Source organism: Argentina silus, assembly GCF_951799395.1.
Source record: "Argentina silus genome assembly, chromosome: Y".
Lineage (NCBI taxonomy): Eukaryota > Metazoa > Chordata > Actinopteri > Argentiniformes > Argentinidae > Argentina > Argentina silus.
This window is the reverse complement of record NC_139654.1, coordinates 32,244,312-32,264,063: the sequence shown is the minus strand read 5'-3', so window position 1 is coordinate 32,264,063 and position 19,752 is coordinate 32,244,312. Positions and strand designations below refer to the sequence as shown.

At 43.3% G+C, this 19,752-nt stretch overlaps 1 protein-coding gene and 1 pseudogene across 3 annotated transcripts; both read left to right on the top strand.

The window, feature by feature from the left end:
• The first annotated feature begins 193 nt into the window (after positions 1 to 193).
• LOC310824225 (torsin-3A-like) lies at positions 194 to 8,397 on the top strand (annotated as a pseudogene). Its single transcript, XR_014555077.1, has 11 exons — positions 194 to 498; positions 685 to 744; positions 913 to 959; positions 1,140 to 1,236; positions 1,473 to 1,528; positions 1,681 to 3,218; positions 3,620 to 3,742; positions 4,031 to 4,281; positions 4,718 to 4,873; positions 5,178 to 5,280; positions 5,555 to 8,397. The product of XR_014555077.1 is annotated as a torsin-3A-like (transcript).
• Positions 8,398 to 8,584: 187 nt separating this feature from the next.
• LOC310823768 (calreticulin-like) lies at positions 8,585 to 19,463 on the top strand. Of its 2 annotated transcripts, XM_083696619.1 has the most exons (10): positions 8,585 to 8,713; positions 8,825 to 8,938; positions 9,251 to 9,352; positions 9,562 to 9,765; positions 9,853 to 9,947; positions 10,456 to 10,665; positions 11,205 to 11,318; positions 17,886 to 18,029; positions 18,231 to 18,323; positions 18,676 to 19,463. In XM_083696619.1, the coding sequence occupies exons 2-10, from the start codon at positions 8,845 to 8,847 to the stop codon at positions 18,850 to 18,852; spliced, it is 1,233 nt and encodes a 410-aa protein (XP_083552745.1). In that variant the 5' UTR covers positions 8,585 to 8,713; positions 8,825 to 8,844; the 3' UTR covers positions 18,853 to 19,463. The 2 variants fall into 2 exon arrangements, with proteins under 2 accessions (XP_083552745.1, XP_083552746.1); XM_083696620.1 differs by having other exon boundaries at positions 8,609 to 8,938.
• The last annotated feature ends 289 nt before the right edge of the window (positions 19,464 to 19,752 follow it).

Genomic DNA, 19,752 nt, shown 5'->3' with positions numbered 1-19,752 from the left:
AAACCGCGAACCATTTCCTGAATCAGTCACGTGGTACGGCCGGCTCGCGAGTCGCGAGGCTTCGAACGTCACCACATACGTCATCGACACAAGCCTCGATACGCGCTTCACAAAAATCTTCCTGGATTACTCGACACACGCTTCGAAGCCTCGACACGGAAGGACACATCACTAGTTGTAGGTTATTGGAGAATAAATGCAATCCTATTCAAATCATCGGTTTATGGTCAATGTCCTGTCTAGCTGCCTTGATTAGACATTTTTAGCCATTTCAGCTGTCGTGTCGTATCATCGATGCCTGGCATAGCAGGCCCGTGCCGCCACGTGCCCCCCCCCCCTAACCCCAACCCCCGAACTATTGACCAATTTATGTCTTGTCGTATGTATATCGTTTTGCTACTAGTATCTCCCATGCCTTTTTAAGATTAAATAAATGTTGGTAGGGACATCTGAGATGAGGAAACGCCAACCATTCTGACACCGCATGGTGCTGCCTTGGTAAGTTCCTGTAATACAATAACTGAACAATTTGTAGAACCATGTGCTGTCAATGATTGTTTTTAAACTATGGGAATCTCTTTGAAAAAGAATGAAAGAGGACTTGTTTCCTGATGCCGTGTACAGTAATGTGTTCTAGCTAATCTATCAAATCCATGTTTCTATATCCATATTTCTCCTCTACAGTGGGAGCGGATGGTGAGATTTGCTGAGTGCTGATTTGCTGAAGAACTGCAAGCTGATAAGGTGACTTGTTTCCAGACTACAACAGGCATGTTTTACGGTGATGCACTGTTGACTGCATAGTTCAGCCGGTTAAACCGTGACAAACAATGCTAGCTGATGTATCCGTGTTTACTAAAGCTGACTGTTCCATTGGTTGTTGCCCTGTTCTAACAGCATGTTCATTTGCAGAGCTTCTGTCCTAGATCTCAAGCATGTTGATGGAAGTATGAACTCAAGTAAGTTGATCTTTTGGAATGAAGTGGAGCTACTGCACAAACACTATCTTGACCTGATGAATAAGAATCAGGTCGCTGATCACTTTAAGGACACTTACATTTCTGATCCGGATTGTAGACCTAGCTAATTGTGCACTGTAGAGCCCATTGTCTTGTTACTAATTGTCTGGTTGCTTGCAGGAGCAGAGGTCATGGAAGGTCTCTTCTGAAGAGGTGACTAGAAGTACACACAGCTGTGCAGGCTGAGGGAATCCAGATGACCTGCAGATTGAACATGGTAAATATTCTGTCCTAAATCCAAAAGTTAAAGGGGTCAACAGAAGCAAGTTGGTCTCTTTGGAATAAAGAGGTGACTGCACAAACACAACCTGAGTGATGAGAACTAGTCTCCTATCATGTTGAGGACTTGTTTTAATTTCTGATTAGGCTGTGAACCTAGCCTGTGCAATGCATAGTCTCAAGCTAGATGCTAGCTGTGATGTGTTGGGTTTGATGTTGGTTGTCTTTGGCCAGTGTGAAGACTAGGTTGGTGGTCCAATGGATAGACTGGATTCCACACTGCTTGTCAGGTGAGGATGTTATATTTAATCAGCTGTTGATTCTGTGATGCTTACAAATGTCTGACCTGAATTCTAATGTGGACATTCTTTGAGTAACCTGGACATGTCTAGCACCATGAGCCCACCATTCACCTCTTATAATGCCTGTCATTTCCCTTCAGGTGACTGCAGCAGTGGGGGGGGGGCTGTCCTGTGAATGGTTTTGAGTTGACATGTTTGTTCTGTTGTGGAAATGTCAGCCTGTTGGTCAGTACTCGTTAACATGGGGATGCATGTTAATTGAAAGGTCGTATAACTACTACTGTATTTGATCCATCCTGATGCAAGGTGTAAGATTAACAGAATGACAAGACAGCCCTTGGGGTCTTGTGTTTTGAGTTTTTCATGCATATTAGTCATACAAAACTATTCACCGTTTCAATGTGGCTTATTTACATTTTCCAACAGCATTGCCTTCCTATCCATAAATGAAATTAATACGAGGTACAACCCTCTTATCGGGCGTCCGTTTCCGTGCGTGAGTTCTGCCCACCTACTTAAAACAAACAAACCATGTTTGACCATAGTCACTGTTTGGAATGAGGTATTTCTGCACACACCCCCATTTATGAAAATGACAATTTCTTAAAAATAAAAGTTAAACTTGTTTAAACATTTGGGAATGCTAAATATGGATAAAGGAACCACAAATGATTTGTAACTATACCTGGGAATTAACACTGAATCATCTCAATGTATTTGTGTTTTTAAGGGTTCCTAATTGTTCCATTATCCAACATACCCTTGCTACACTGTGTAGCGCACACATGGACTGTACACAAAATATTTTCCAATACTAAACATGATTCTTACTACCACTGTACTCAACAACCTTTCTACATATCAAGTGAGTTTCAACCATGAGGGAACAATCATTGCCACTTCAGTGTCCCAGCAGTTAAAAGTGCCTCGTCTAGATTGCATAGTATGCAATTTGGAGATGTCACTTAACTGTTGGGCCACAGTAAAGGGTCAATAAATCTTTGTATGACGCCCCTTGTGGTTGAAACTCACTTGATATGTATACTGGAAGTGTTGTGGAGTACAGTGTTAGTAAAAATCATGTTTAGCCTTGGAAAATGTTGTGTACAGTCCATTATGTGTCCTACACAGTGCAAATAGCCAACAACATTTGCTAAGACGAGGCTTTTCACTCACTCATTCAGTTTATACAAATATAATAGGCATGTGATTATACATGTAATTGCACCAATATGTACATTTTAAAGATCAAAAATACTTTTTCAAAATTGTATTTACTTTCTGTTGGGTAATTTTTCCTTATTTCAGCATTTGCATGTAGTGGACATTTACCACTAATAGGGGGTGGTGGTGATTTCTCGTGACAGGCAGTTGCGGATATAACATACACTCGGGTACCGTTTACTGTACAATTTCATGAATGCTGGCCCTTTGCATTATAGGCCAGTAGATGGGTTTGAATTGACCGAAGATCGACCCCTCTCAGATAACCGCTAATTGATGGCATTACGGATGTTTCTCTTCTCGATATTGCCCCTTTTTTGGGTTGTTTCTGCAAAAGCAGATTTATTTCAATTTGACAGCATTTCTAATGCATCTGCGTATTATTTCAACTACATTTATTCTAATATATGGGAGGGGGAGTATCAACCAAATCAAGATGATGCGACCCAGCAAGGTAAGATTTTTTTTTTTTATGCGTGTTGAAAATGATGAATTCTTATTTTTGCTGAATTTCTGGCTGCTATTATGGAGGTAGATACGCTTTCCCTAGCTTTAGATACCGAATTTAGAAACTGAGCCGCACTGTGCTTGTAGCCTACGTTCAGAGTTGCCTCAATATGGAAATATTATCAAATATTTAAAAATGACTTGAGTATATAAAATGTAACCCTTATAGTTCAAGACAATATTTTGAATGTAAAATGAATTATTCAGCATCATTTCTCTTGTGGAAATTAGTCCTGCTAAAGACAAAAAGAGCCACTTGCTAGTCAGTTCTGATTAATAGGCTCCATAATGGAGTTATGTAATGATGAGGCCCTTTAAGCGTTGCCATAACTGCCATGTTATGTCCAGTCCCCACCAGGGACTTGTGGACAGGCTTTCCTCAGGACTACCTCAGTCTGTTGTCCCAGTGGTACTGCAGTGTGGGACAGTGCTGTGACTTGGGCGACTGTCGGATAACCAATAACATCACCGATATGATCATGAACCTACTGAACATGTTGCCATGCATGTTACACTAGTATTCCATGTCATGTCTTCTCAACTGCTTGCTGTTTTCTTGCGAATACCATAGTGGGACCTATAGATCTGTCCCTATCGCGTGTGTATAGCATCTCATTATCGGTCAGTCCTCATTTGATGTGCGTTTGATGTTCTTTTGTTTATTAACTACCTAGCCATGTAAGTCATGGTCCATGAACAAATTAGACATTTTGGTTGTGTGCAGGTCTGAGTCTGACTTTGTGTTAACGTTTTGTGCAGGTCTGTCCAGGGACCTCCAGCTGAAGCTGCATGGGCAGCACCTGGTCCAGAAGGCTGTACAGGGCTTCTTCAGCAACCCAGAGTCCAACAAGCCCCAGACCCTCTCCTTCCATGGCTGTTCTGGCACCAGGAAGAACTTTGTGGCCCACATTGTGGCTGATAACCTATTCCGGGACGGGATGAAGAGCAAATGCGTGCATCTGTTAATCGCCCCCTTCCATTTCCCACATGCCCTGGTGGATGTGTACAAGGTTGGTGCGATGAGGTCAGTTGGCACCAATGGCACCCCTCTTTGCCAGGGACATCACCATTACTCCTGTTCAAACATGGGGTCTTGATCTTTGTCTTTTGATTTAAAACATTGTTTGGTTTTATCCATGAATTGTCAACATTAGTCAGTGTACCTACTGTATATTTATTAATATTGTTTAAATATTTGAATATTTGCTGGTGATCTTGTAGTGATGTCAGATACTGCTTTGATCCCTCGTTGGTTAGGCAACCTTGATGGCAAGACGCATCTTTCTCCCAAGTTTTTGTCCCAGTGGTGTTGAGACGAAGCGTGTGACATACAAACCTACTTCATCGTGGGGGACAATTACTGTGGCTGTATGAACTGTACATGCTATGAGAATATTCAATAACTTGAATGCCATGTTTTTATTTATTAATTAGTTCTCTCCCCAGGGCCAGCTGAGAGTCCGTCAGAGACATGGTCCTCAGACGCTGTTCATCTTTGAGGCGGAGAAGATCCACCCAGGCCTCATCGATGACATTTATCATCATGGATCACTCTGACAACGTGGATGGAGTCAGTTACGGACGAGCCATCTTTTTCCTCAGGTTAGCATACATGGTTAGCATTTCTCCTGCTAAGATTAAGGTCTCTTCCTTTAGTTTATTTAAGGGAACTTTTACAAAGCACAGTTAATCTTACAGAATAACAAAAACAACATGCAGTCTCTTTTTTCCTGTTGAAATGATTCATTTAAAAAAAATGTCACTGCACACACCTTGAATTTATATTTATAAATGCTGTCTCTCCCCCTCCCTGTCTCTGTCTTATTGAATTAAGCTGAAATACAGACAGCAGCTCACTATTTCTGAGGTTTTACCCGTACCGAGTTGTGATGTTGTTTCTCTGCAGTAATATCGGAGGAGCAACCATCAACGATGTGGCCTTGAAGTTCTGGCATTCTCGGCAGAACCGTGAGGACATCGGCTACATTCTGAAGCCATGGAGTCTCAAGGTACTCAGCAATGCTACCACTCGCTGAAGCATACACATGAATACATTTTCACTGGCAAGGTTTATACAATGTCTTTCTTATGGAGTCTGCAATGTGAATCCAATAACTCTGTTTGCAAACAAACTTGCAGAAAACATTTGGAATGGAGGATTTGAAGTTCATTCGAAATTCTTAGGAATGACATGGATATTCAAAATTCTATGTAGAAGACGCATTGTTCCAAAGTAAACACCTTTCATGAACTTGTCACAAACCAGTTTGTCTGTCCTCCCAGGGGGCTTTGCCCATAGTGAGCTGATGTCAGGTCACCTGATCAACTTCTTTGTTCCCTTCCTGCCGCTGCTAGAACCTGCCGGGAACCCTGGATGAGGTGGCCAAGGCCATGCTCTACGTACCCAAGGAGGAGAGACTGTTCTTTGCCCAGGGATGCAAGTCCATACCCCAGAGGGTCTACTTCTTCCTGCCCTAAAAGGAACCAGGGCAACTCTAATCAGCAGGGTTCGAACATGGGTCTCCTGTGCACCTCCAGACTGTGTTAGCTTGCTGAGCTGATGCATAGGGATGAGCTCAGGGAGCTAATGCTAAGTCTCAAGCAGGGTGACTCATCCATAGAGTGTGGTTCACAAACTGCCTCTGCTACATAACCCAGCAAACACATGAACATTATTCTAGAGAAGGAAGGGGGAAGCAGGATTTGTCCTGCTGACATATTGGACTAATTTTGCAGTGGCACATGCCGACAGGACATTTCTACGTTCACCATTCTCCCCTGGTTACTATGGTACATACAGTGGGGGAAATAATTATTTGATCCCCTGCTGATTTTGTTAGTTTGCCCGATTACAAAGAAATGAGCGGTCTATAATTGTTATGGTACTTTTATTTTAACAAATGGAGACAGAATATCAACAAAGAAGTCCAGAAAAAACACATTATATAAAGTTATAAATTCATTTGCATTTGATCGAAGGAAATAAGTATTTGATCCCCAAGCAAAACATGACTTAGTACTTGGTGGAGAAACCCTTGCTGGCAAGCACAGAAGTCAGACGTTTCTTATAGTTGGTCACCAGGTTTGCACACATCTCAGGAGGGATTTTGGTCCACTCCTCTTTACAGATCCTCTCCAAATCCTGAAGGTTTCAAGGCTTTTGCTTGGCAACTCGAAGCTTCAGCTCCCTCCACAAATTTTCTTTAGGATTAAGGTCTGGAGACTAGCTAGGCCACTCCATGACCTTAGTGTGCTTCTTCTTGAGCCACTCCTTTGTTGCCTTGGCTGTATGTTTTGGGTCATTGTCATGCTGGAAGACCCATCCACGACCCATCCTCAGTGCTCTGGCTGAGGGAAGGAGGTTCTCGTCCAAGATCTTACGGTACATGGCCCCGTCCATTGGCCCCTCAATGCAGTGAAGTCGTCCTGTACCCTTAGCAGAGAAACAACCCCAAAGCATAATGTTTCCACCTCTGTGTTTGACGGTGGGGATGGTGTTCTTGGGATTGTAGCATTCAGCATTTCTCTCCCTCCAAACACGAAGAGTCGAATTTATGCCAAAGAGTTCAATTTTGGTCTCATCTGACCACATCGCCTTCTCTGAATCATTTAGGTGTTCATTGGCAAACTTCAGATGGGCCTGTACATGTGCCTTCTTGAGCAGGGGGACCTTGCGGGTACTGCAGGATTTCAATCCGTTACGGTGTAGTGTGTTACCAATGGTTTTCTTGGTGACTGTGGTCCCAGCTGCCTTGAGATCATTACCAAGCTCCTCCCGTGTAGTTCTGGGCTGATCCCTCACCCTTCTCATGATCATCCTTACCCCACGAGGCAAGATCTTGCATGGAGCTCCAGGCCGAGGGCGATTGATGGTTATTTTGTATTTCTTCCATTTTCTAATAATTGCACCAACAGTTGTCTCCTTCTCACCAAGCTTCTTGCTGATGGTCTTGTAGCCCATTCCAGCCTTGTCAGGTCTACAACTCTTACCCTGATGTCCTTTGAATGTTCTTTGGTCTTGCCCATGGTGGTGGAGAGGTTGGAATGGGAGAGATTGATTCTATTGACAGGTGTCTTTTATACCCATAACAAGCAGAGATTAGGAGTACTTTCTTAAAGTGACAGGAGTAATCTGTGTGCCTCATGGACACATAACCGTTCTGTATGAGCCAGAATTCTTGCTGGTTTGTAGGGGATCAAATACTTATTTCCTTCGATCAAATGCAAATCAATTTATAACTTTATATGATGTGTTTTTTCTGGACTTCTTTGTTGATATTCTGTCTCTCTTTGTTAAACTAAAAGTACCATAAAAATTATAGACCGCTCATTTATTTGTAATCGGGCAAACTAACAAAATCAGCAGGGGATCAAATAATTATTTCCCCCACTGTATCTGCTGGATAGGGGCTGGCACTTTCAATGCAAACAGCAAATACAGTGGAACTGAGTGGAATCTCGAGTTCCACTGTACTGTATATTACAGTAAACTTAACAAAATGTTTACCTTTTTTGTGTGGGCATTTTAATGATTATTGTGAAGTTGTGTGTATTGTTTGACGTGGGGGAAGATGTTCCTCATCCAAAAACAACTTTGCATACATTACGACACCACATTTTGAAGTGATTCTCATGCTTTACCATAACTCCTGAGGGAAGTGTTACAGTTTGTAATTTGCAATAACGTAGGACATCTTAAATGGATTATTGTGTTGGAAAGGTTCCTGAGACAGTATTCTGGAAATAGGAATTACAGTCTTAAAATATACATATGGGAAACATACATGTGTAATTAATTGTTATTGAGAGTAAATATTAGTATTTACTCTATGCCCACCAATTGGTTTGATGTATGTATACTTTGTTTTTCACAAGAGTGAAGCCTATGATGATCAGCGGCTAGGCAACTGATGCACATATCAGGCATTTGAACAGTTATAAATAGCTATGCTTCATATCTTTTGAAGCTATGCTTCATATCTTCTGCTATTGAAGTGACCCCTGTTCATATCAGTCATTGAGTGTAAACGGAGATACAGTGGTGTGTGGCAGAGGGAATGGATTGTCTTCTATTCCAGAGGAATGGATTTGTCATTTTAGGAAAAATAAAAACATTCTTGACGTGTCTGGGTACTTTGGCACTTCTTGGCATAAATACATGTACCACTGAATAACAGGGCAGGTCGATTAACAGTGCATCGCGACCCCCCCCCCCCCCCCCCCCCCCCCCCCCTTATTTCGCTTAGAAATAGAATAGGATAGAATGCGATTCATTCATCTGTGGCTGATGCACTCGGCTACTCTGGGGCGTGTGTCAAGCAAACGCGTGGTCAGCTTCCATTGGCTGCAATGATTTGTCCCGTACCTTTTCTTACAGATTCGATTGGTTTTATCCACTTTATCCTCCTCCAGCTGTGTCCAGTGAAAAGTCCAGCATTCGAGGTCAGGATTTGAAGAATATAGAACGTATTGCTAGTCGTACTGCTTCATGCAGTGCATATATATAATTTGTCACATTTATATACTTATCTTGTTTAGTTTTGTATTTTATAGGGTCTATCTAGCCTGCTACAATGACAGTGCGGTCATTGCTTTTGGTGGCCGTATCGGTCGCAGCAATATTCGCCGAGTCCTCAGTGTATTTCCGAGAACAATTTAAGGATGGGGGTAAGTTAAAATCCGCCAAATATCAAATCCAGAAATATCGTCTTACGCGCTTTAGTGAAAATCTGCTTACTTTGCATGTTGAAATCTTTTAAACGGGCAGCTTGAGTATGCTCATAGCACAATTGATCCTTATTTCAGCTTGCTACGGAGCTATTTATAGTCGTTATTTATCGAGACAAGTACCGGTAGCATTAGTGACATAAGGCCTACAACCGCTACTGTGTCTCTCACACCCCTACCCACCCACACCCAAATGTTTCTCGACCACAACAGTAATCAGATTGACAGCTGGTTTTGTATGTTCTGTTTCAGAAGCCTGGGAGAGTCGCTGGGTGGAATCCAAGCACAAGACCGACTACGGGAAGTTCGTCCTGGCAGCTGGGAAGTTCTACGGTGATGTAGAGAAGGACAAAGGTGAGAAAAACGACTAGAGATGTCTTAAGAACCCACACTAAAACTAATAACCATTTGTAAATGCAGCCACTACACATGAAACAACAATGATTTCTATGTCTTTCCCTCAAATGAATACTAATCTTAAAGGAGAGGGATTGTGCAGAAGGGTCAGTTGTTCTTAAGTTTGTGTATGTGACATCACTGTGTTGACCTTGTCAACGTCGCAGGTCTTCAAACCAGCCAGGACGCGAGGTTCTACTCTGCCTCGTCCCGTTTTGATGACTTCAGCAACAACGGCCAGTCCCTGGTGATCCAGTTCACAGTGAAACACGAGCAGAACATCGATTGTGGCGGAGGATACATCAAACTGTTCCCCTCGGACCTCAACCAGGAGGAGATGCACGGAGACTCCACCTACAACATCATGTTTGGTAAGTGTGTATGTCTAGTTGCCTTTTTACCTTCCATTCCAGATTGTTGGCTGTTAAGTTGAATTCCTGAGGTTCTGTGTGTCTCAGGTCCGGACATCTGTGGACCAGGCACTAAGAAGGTCCATGTGATCTTCAACTACAAAGGCAAGAACCACCTCATCAATAAAGACATCAGATGCAAGGTGAGACGCAAACAAAAATGTGTGTTTCTATAATGGGACGGCTCGCCTTAATTTGATTACAGACAACACGTTTGCACTTAAGCAAATCAGGTCGGCCTCATTTCCTTTTCAGTAATAGCAGATTCCATGAGTTATACCATCTGTGTTCTCTGTAAATAGACAAATGGAATAGGAAATCTCTGTTGTCTCAGAAAGTATGTTGCTAGTTATACAGTAAATGCTTTGGAAGCGTGTGACCACTCAGAACAGATGCGTCGACCAAAATGTTATAGAACTGAATGTAGAAAATAATGTAGCTGATCCACACTCAAAAAAGAGACAATGACGACAAGGCTTAGGTCGAAACATTTGTCTACCTATCGCTGAATGAAATAAATACTACTACTAAAAAATTGTTTTAAAAAAAAAAAGTTAATCTATTTAGAACCAACTACATTATTTTGTTAGAAATGCTTGCAATAACCTAAAACCACAGACTTTGTTTACACTTATGCTTGTTGTTGTCTAGGATGATGAGTACACCCACCTGTACACGTTCGTGGTGAACCCTGACAACACCTACGAGGTGAAGATCGACAACAAGAAGGTTGAGGGGGGCAGTCTGGAGCAGGACTGGGACCTGCTGCCTCCTAGGAAGATCAAGGACCCCGCGGCCACCAAGCCTGAGGACTGGGACGAGAGGGAGAAGATCGCGGATCCCGAAGACAAGAGACCTGAGGTGTGTTTACACCACTTAGAGAGAGTATAGTTGATCCCTTAACCGTTTCCCTTCACTTGTCATCTGTGGCTCAGTTGGCAGAGTAGGGCGCTAACAACGCTTAGGTTGTGGGTTTGATTCCTGCTGGGACCATATATACTGAAATGTATGCACTCACTGCAATGTAAGTCGCTTTGGATAAAAATGTCAGCTAAATGGCATATACTTGTACAATGTGCAGTACCAGGGGACGCTGGTGGAGATAGAAATCGGAGGATGGGCTCATTGTAATGCATTCCATTCATTACAGTGAGCCTGTCCTCCGACCATCCTCCACTGATGTACAGGTTAATTGGCACTAAGGTCCTCCTGATGTTTAAATGACATTAGTTTGCTGTCTGTTATGTTACTGTAAAGCTGAAGACAATTTTTCAATATTAGTGGACAAAGTTTTCTATTATATTGGCAATTCTATTCTACTGACCTGAGTATGTTCTCTCGCCATAAAAGATGCACTTGCCTCAATAATCAATACCAATGTATTAACAATCTCCCTGTAGGACTGGGACAATGCTGAGAACATCCCAGACCCTGATGCTAAGAAGCCTGATGATTGGGATGAGGAGATGGATGGAGAATGGGAACCACCTATGGTCACCAACCCTGAGTATAAGGTAGGCCTTCTGCTCTCCACACAACACACGGTACCTCCTCCATGGTCATTTCCTCATATGACTAAGCAGTATTGACATGGCTGTAGCATTGGGAGACAGTGGCTGAACTGCAGGTCAATGGGATGGTGACTTCACAGTGCGAAGCTAGCTGTACACAGTGCCATGCTAAGATAGCCATACACCAGGGGTGGGCAAACTGGGCCACATTTGGTCTTGAATACCAGGTGGGGGGGGGGCTTTTTTTTTCTTTTTCTTTTTTCTTTTTTTTTTTTTTCAAATACTTGATATTACATTGCATTCAACACACTGCTCTATGTACCTCAATTACAAATGTATTAAACCAAAAATATTTTTGCATGTGCACTGATGTTCAAGTGAATCACATTCTTTTCCAAAGGACTGGCTATCAAGAGACCTATTTTCACACAATGTCCCTCTGTTTAAAGTCCTGTTTTTTTAACAATTTAACAATTTTTAACAATCAGTACATACAAAAGTACAGAACAATAGGCTATCACTTTTATATTTTACAATACATCAGTGCCTTATCTCAAGTTATATTGTGTTACAGTCAACATATTATCACCAGATACTCTTAATCAGTTAAAAAAAAAAAAAGAATTGATTTATTGAATTCATCACCGAAAAGGTTTGCTCACACATGTAAGTGGAGCCAAACAGCACCAACTGAGCCAGCTGTCGCGTGTGAGCGAACTGTGTTTCACTCAATGAGGCATAGAACTCGGGCAGAGTGACTGTTTCAAACTTCTCCCGGAGTGGAGTGTCACACTGGAGATCAATAAGCTCCAGCTGGATGTTCGGTGGTGCTTTCTCATAATCGTATGAGAGAGGGCGTGACAAGTTCCAGCGAATCTTCAACAGTGTTGCCAACTTGGCGACTTTCTCGCTAAATCTGGCGACTTTCCAAATCCTCTTAGCGACTTTGTCAAAATCGACTAGCGACAAATCTCGCAACGTTTTCTGGTGTTTTGGAGACTCTGACGTGAAAGCATGTATCGCTCTGCAGTTACTGTCCTCAACGAGCAGCGGGTGCTGCCGTGAGCCCCTCCCCGTCCCAAAGCACTCACAGGCGGTCAGTCTCACAGTAGCCTCGCGCAGCAGTCCCAGCTGCAGTCAGAGCAGAGAGGAGACCCACACCACTCCACGTCCAGACTGCAAATGAATCGCGCGTGCGCAAAGCCGCCGCTGATCTCGCCCTGGCTTACAGAGTGGGATGTAAATGTTTCTTCACTGGCACACTAAAATAAATTACTGCATTTGACTCACACAGCCTCAGTCACTTACTCACCATGTCCACTGTGTGTGCGCCTCTCTGTGACAAGCTAAACATCTAGCTAGCTAGCTCATTATGTTTAAACTGTACGCTCAAAAATACAGAAAGGAGTGGGGATCAAACCCTGAATTCAAAGGCTGGTTGAAGCCGTTTATTGGAGATGATACACAGGCATACTGCATGTATTGTAAGGCAGATTTCTACGCCAAACTTTGTGATATAAAAAAATACATGACAACTCAAAAACATATTCAAAAGGCAAAGCCTTATAACAGTTCCACCCAAAGCAAGCTGCCATTAATGAGTAAAAAAAATTGACTTGACAAAAAAGGCTGAAGCCACCATGGCATTAGCTATTGCTGAACACTGTTCCATGCTAGCATGTGATCACATTGGGGAAGCATGTAAAGCTGCTTTCTCAGACTCCACTGCTGCTACTCACTTCAAAATGCACAGGACAAAGTGCACGGAAATGATTAATGGTGTTCTAGCACCATACTTTCTAAAAAAGTTGGTCGCAGATGTGGGTGACCATAGTTTCAGCCTCCTCCTCGATGAGTCCACAGATATAAGTGTTTCTAAGTACCTGGGGGTTGTGATAAGGTACTTTAGTGACACCAAACACACAATTGTCTCAACATTTCTGGGGCTTGTTGAGTTGGAGGGAGGAGATGCCAGATCTATAGCCTGAGCTGTTGTGGCTTTCCTGGAGAAGTGTTGTCTTAAAAAAGAGAAACTCCTGGGGATAGGGACTGACAATGCCTCCGTTATGACGGGGATTAACAATGGGGTCCATAAAGTGCTGAAGGAGGAGTATGGCCTCAAAGATCTGGTTCTTATTCGCTGTGTGTCACACTCTGCAGCTTGCTGTAAGTCATGCTTCCAATGACACCATCCCCCGTAGTGTGGAGTACTTGGTACGGGAGACTTATAACTGGTTTTCAGTGTCTCCAAAGCGCAGGGAGGCCTACAAGGCCATATATGAGACCATCAACTGTGGGGAGAAACCCTTACGAATAACCAAGGTGTGTGCCACACGTTGGCTCTCCATTGAACCAGCGGTTTCACGCATTTTGGACCAGTGGGAGGCGCTTAAACTGCATTTCGCATTCACCAAGTCCAGTGAACACTGCTACATGGCTGAGGTTTTATACTCCATGTACAGTGATCCTCAAAACATCTTGTATCTGACTTTTTTGAAGTCAGTGCTGGGTGAGGTACAGTTGGCCATCAAGGCTTTTGAGGGGGAGCAGGTAGATCCTGTTAAACTTTTGACAGCTTGGTTAGCCTGATAAAGTCTGTGAGTAGCAGGGTGCTGAATCCACTGGCAAATATTGATGTACTCAAAGAGCCAATTGATGGATACATCAGTCCCAAACCATACCTTGGTTACCTTTTTGAGTCAAAGGCAGCTGAGCTCCACCTTGCGCCTGAGGACAAGAACAATGTCCGAAAGCGGTGTGTAGCCTTCACCATCTCCCTCACTAACGAGTTGAGGGTGAGACTGCCGGACAACATCGAAGCATTGCAGTACATGTCAGTTTTCAATGTAGAGGAAACTCTAAAGCACAACAAGAGCCTGGGAGAAATAGAAAAAATAGCCAAGCTCCTTGGCTACTCTCCTGCAGAGATAGACAAGATTGTCCAGCAGTGGCGTACCATGCATCTTAATAAGTGGAATGAAACAAAAAACACAGTGGGCTTCTGGAATGAGATTTGGAAGTTCAGGGATGCAGCTGATATCAACCCGTTTCAGGAACTTGCCATGGCTGCTGTGTCTGTGTTGTCCTTGCCACACTCGAAAGCTGAAGTCGAGAGATTATTCAGCCAGATGAGTGTGGTAAAAAGCTGACTTAGAAATCGAATGTCCTTGCAGACCCTTAACTCCATCCTGTATGTCCGATATGGTCTGAAGTTGTCTGGTGAGGCTTGCTATGAGCACAAGCTGCCTGATAATGTTTTGCAGCTTTTTGACACATCAGCTGCTTACTCATTTAAGTCAGCTCCCTCAGTTGCTGAACCTGCCATAGAAAGCCTTGACCAAAATTAAGATGACCTGCTCTTTCTGTGAGCCAGCACAGCGTGTGTGTGGAGGGGGGTCTGAAAAAAAAAAACAATGAACCTGAATTAGGGCCAGACTAGTTACCATCATTTTCTCACATTGCTATTGACAGTTTTTTCTATTGTCTCTTTTTGGTCCATTTAGATTGTTAATGTTGTCAAGTTAAAACCGTCTATACAAAAAAAAAACCTTAAAAAAAAAACCTAAGTAACTCTGCCAGAGTGTCTCTTTTGGGTCACTTTGCCGGTCCCAAGCCCGGATAAAGGAGGAGGGTTGGACGTAGAGCTAGCAATTCCACCCCACATAACAGTATTTTGATTAAATTTGATATTCTAACATTTAACAATACAGGACAGAATTGTTTTATGTAATGTGGGTCTAGACAAAGCATTAAAGTCATGAAGTTATTTTGAGAAGTGATTTCAATGGCAAAATTAAAAAAAACAAGAATCAACAGAAGAAAGTTCATTTGTAGTTCTAAACATATTTAGGGTGTTTTTTTGTCTCTCCCACGACGTTATTCCTCTCTCCTACAGCGTCCATTACAATTACATGCAAATGAGATATTATGCAAATTAGGCGATGACGTCATTTAGCGACTTTTAGGACAGCCAATAGCTACTTTCCTTACTGAGGAGTTGGCAACACTGATCTTCAATCTTGGCGAAGTCAGAGAAACGCCGTGTAAACTCGGCCTGCAAGTCTGTATCTCACTGCGCTGGGTGGCAACAATCAGTTGCAACAATCTCCGTGTTTATTTCGCACTCTACATTCCCAAAAACAACTCATTCACACTTCCTATTTACGTACATAATTTGTCCATCCGTCACCACGCTAAGGCACCTGGGTAATGTAGTGAATTCGTCTACGCTCCACCAGTAGGTGTCTAGTCACCACACAGGTCCCCCCCAGAATTCACAAACACTGACTTCCCATAACGCGCCGGGGCTCGGATGACCCGTCCAAAGCGGCTACTGGACTCCCGAACCTGGGATGGAGAGCCTGGCCCGGAATCACTAGGATTTCTCTTCGTGCCCGTACCAGCAGGAGGGCGGCCACGGCGTGGTGGACGAGCCACCTCCACTTCGCGTTCCCCATCCAGATGAGCTGACTTCAGGCGGTCCACCGAGATATGCTCCCTATTCCCCCCTATGTCAATGACAAAGGTCTTGTCGCCTGTCTCCACGACTCTGTAGGGGCCATCGTAAGGCGGCTGTAGAGGGCTCCTATGTGCATCGTGGCGGATGAACACATATCTCGCTGACTGTAGATCATGAGGGACATGGACGCGTTGCAGGCTGTGATTTGAAGTGGGAGTCGGCTTAAAGGCACTTGCCCTGTCCCAGAGATCACGCAGTTGCTCTGGTGCCGACCAGGGAACGGTAACCGAAGGAAAAAAATCACCCGGCACTCTAAGGGCCTGGCCATAGACGAGCTCCGCCGAAGAAGAGAGGAGGTCCTCCTTAGGTGCAGTACGAAGTCCCAGCATCACCCAGGGTAGCCTGTCGATCCAGCTATTGCCCTGGAGGTCCACTTTCAGCGCTGCCTTCATGGAACGATGAAAGCGCTCACACAGGCCATTGGCCTGGGGATGGTATGCTGTAGTCCGATGGAGTGAAATACCCAACTGCTGAGTGATAGAGGTCCACAGCTGTGAGGTGAATTGTGGCCCCCGGTCTGAGGAGAGGTCAGAGGGAACCCCGAACCGGGCAATCCAAACCCCAATGAATCCACGGGCCACCTCAGCTGTCGTTGTTCCTGACAGTGGAACCACCTCCGGCCACCGTGACGTAAATAGGAAGTGTGAATGAGTTGTTTTTGGGAATGTAGAGTGCGAAATAAACACGGAGATTGTTGCAACTTTGAACTGGTGATCCTCGAGATTCTTCACATCACGTCAGGGTCACCAATTGTAGTGGTTTGCGGGATCTGAAGAATCTCGAGGATCACCAGTTCAAAGTTGCAACAATCTCCGTGTTTATTTCGCACTCTACATTCCCAAAAACAACTCATTCACACTTCCTATTTACGTACATAATTTGTCCATCCGTCACCACGCTAAGGCACCTGGGTAATGTAGTGAATTCGTCTATGCTCCACCAGTAGGTGTCTAGTCACCACACCATGACAAATTCTGTCGTTCGAGGCAAGCAGAAACGCTGTTGAATAAGTCTCGTCCCGTCGTCGTCCCTTTTAATGATTCCATGAAAAGAAATTCCTCTGTAATTTCCAAGTTCTCGTTTATCGCTCTAATAAAGACAGTAAGTTGTGCTGTGTCCTTAATGTCCGTACTGTCGTCCAGCGCAAGTGAAAAATACTCGAAATCCGTCACTTTCCTCTCCAACTGGGAACTAAGATCTTGATCAATAAATTCCACCCTCCGTTTAACTGTTCTCCGTTGACAGACTAATGTTCTCAAAATGGGCTTTACTGTCCGGACTGACCAGGCTAGCAGCCTCCACCATGCATTCCTTAAAAAAAATCACCCTCTGAAAAAGGCTTGCTATGCTTTGCGATTTTGTGAGACAGCATGTAACTCGCCTTTGGTTGAGTTTTCTTGAACGGTGGATTGTCGAACAAATATGTTCTGGCGGGCTTGTAAATTTGCAGCCAACGTGGCAGCCCTCCTTTCTCTTTCTTGTGCAGATAGTTAGCATGCTTACTTGAGAAGTGCCTGCTAATGTTGTGTTCTTTGAAGACGGCAAAGCTCTCCTGGCATATCAAGCATACCGCTTTAGATCCAACAGATGTGTGTGTAAAAATAATTTAAAAAAATAAATATATAAAAAAGCATTTCGTGCTCCATTCTCTTTTTGAAAACACGACATTCACTGTCGACTTTTCGTTTTTTGGAAAGGCTCATTTTCGAACTTCGTCCACACACTATAGGATCGAGCAGGGGCTTCTACTGCCATCTTACAGGACTTCTGCTCTACCTTTACAGCATGTGACCTCATACTGTGCTGAAACTAATTAGGGTCTAACAGAATCAAATGTATTGTTTTGGTTAAAAGATCGCGGGATTAAAACTCGAGGCGGGCCGTAGTTTGCCCATGTCTGCCATACACAGTGCCATGCTAAGCTAGCCATAAACAGGGATGTAGGTAGAAATCGCGCTCATTGTAATTTATGGAATGGTATCAAACACGTGTACCCTCAGAGATCTACTGTAGCTAACCCTCCCTTCTCCCTCCCCCCCCCCCACCCCCAGGGTGAATGGAAACCCAGCCAGATTGACAACTCCGCCTTCAAGGGGAAATGGGTGCATCCTGAGATAGACAACCCAGAGTACACGGCTGACGCCAAGATCTACAAATACGACAGCATCGGAGTGATCGGCCTGGATCTGTGGCAGGTAGGCTGGCTTTGATCCGAGCTAGATCCAGACTTTACATATTAGTTTATGACAGAATGTATAGTGCATGTTTTCATAAGTTGTATGTGTTTAAGAGATCTACTGGCACGAATTGTAATGCATCATATGTGTTGCTGTTGGTCATTTAATTGTTTTATTCCATTCTTTCATTCTCTAAACCAATCACTTACCTTGTTACAGGTGAAGTCAGGCACCATCTTTGACAATTTCCTGATCACCAATGACCCAACGCTGGCAGAGGAGGTTGGGCGTGAAACCTGGGGATCCACTAAGGTTGTCAATAACCTCCATCAGTGTTTTACCACCAGTTTTCAGCTTCAGATGTCACACTGGGCTGCTTACCCACACTCGATCAAGCCCTTCTGTGGTTAAAGGGACACTTCACCATACACCAACATCACATTCATTATCTCCAGCACCTCCACATTTTTTAAGTTGTCAATTTTCTAAATTACAGCCACAAAAGCTCATTGTAGTTTCTGAAAAAGGTTTACCCCTAATCAAAACCTAAAAGGCCATTTCAATAGAGATTCACCAGGAAACTGTCTTAATAAGACCTCCTAAAATGATTTACTATATTTGGGGGCTTGTCACTTACTGGTCTTCCGTGTTTGTGTTTACACAGGACCTTGAGAAGAAGATGAAGGACGGCCAGGAGGAGGAGGAGAGGAAGAAACGCAAGGAAGAGGAGAAGAATAGGAAGGAGGAGGAGGAGGATGATGATGATGAAGAAGAAGAGGAGGACGACGAGGAGCAGTATGAGGAGGAAGAAACAGACAGTATACTCAAGGATGAGCTATAAACCTGCCCTCTTGAGAGAGAGACGTTTACAGAACAAGGGAGATGGGTTCAATCTATGACTAAGGACAGCAATCATTTTATGTTTCCATGTGCTATTATTAATAAACCAAGGGAGTAAATATGGTTTAGAGGTGTGAGAGAATGTCTTGATCTGAGACAAGCAGTTCCAGCAGTAAGAAAACACAGGCAATTGCTTTGTTTTCTGTAAGAGGGATGTAATGGTTATACACATGAAGATAGGCTTGTATATCTTGTTGTGCCATCTCATTACTGAAAAAGAACGCTCCAACTGCTGTGGCCATGACCATAGTTTCTTCTAAAACTTCATAAGATTAATGTTTACCTCAAAATTGTGTTTGTCTCATTGATAATCTGACACATTTGTACAGAGTCTGTCGTCTGGGCTGCGTTCAGGAGGGCACAACTTCTCAAGCGTCTAGCTAGCTGTTGAGTGATTCATTCTGTTCTTCTGACGTCATGTTTCTGTACTGCTCTGCCCCCAGAGCTGTCCCTGTCCGATAGGAAGTCACTGTTCCTTTTCTAAGACATATTTTGTACTGTGCTATGTATTAGAATGTGTTCATTTTGTTGCGTGAACAAAGATTTACTGTCCAATAAACAAAAAAAAGGAAATAAGACTGCCTCAATTGTTGTTATTGTCACACTAAAAGTGTTTTATTGTAATTTAGTAATTCAGGCACATATACATTACATAATTATTATAATAATTTTTCCCCAGTCCAAAAGTTCGTTTGCAAATGTATACTTAACATTTCTCATCATACATACAAAGCTAGACCACTTGTTGTCACAAGAAGATTTTTAAAATATTCATTCTTATTCATACTTTGCTTGGGACATTCATATTCGTGTTTGCGTATAGCATCGGCGAGCTGCAGTG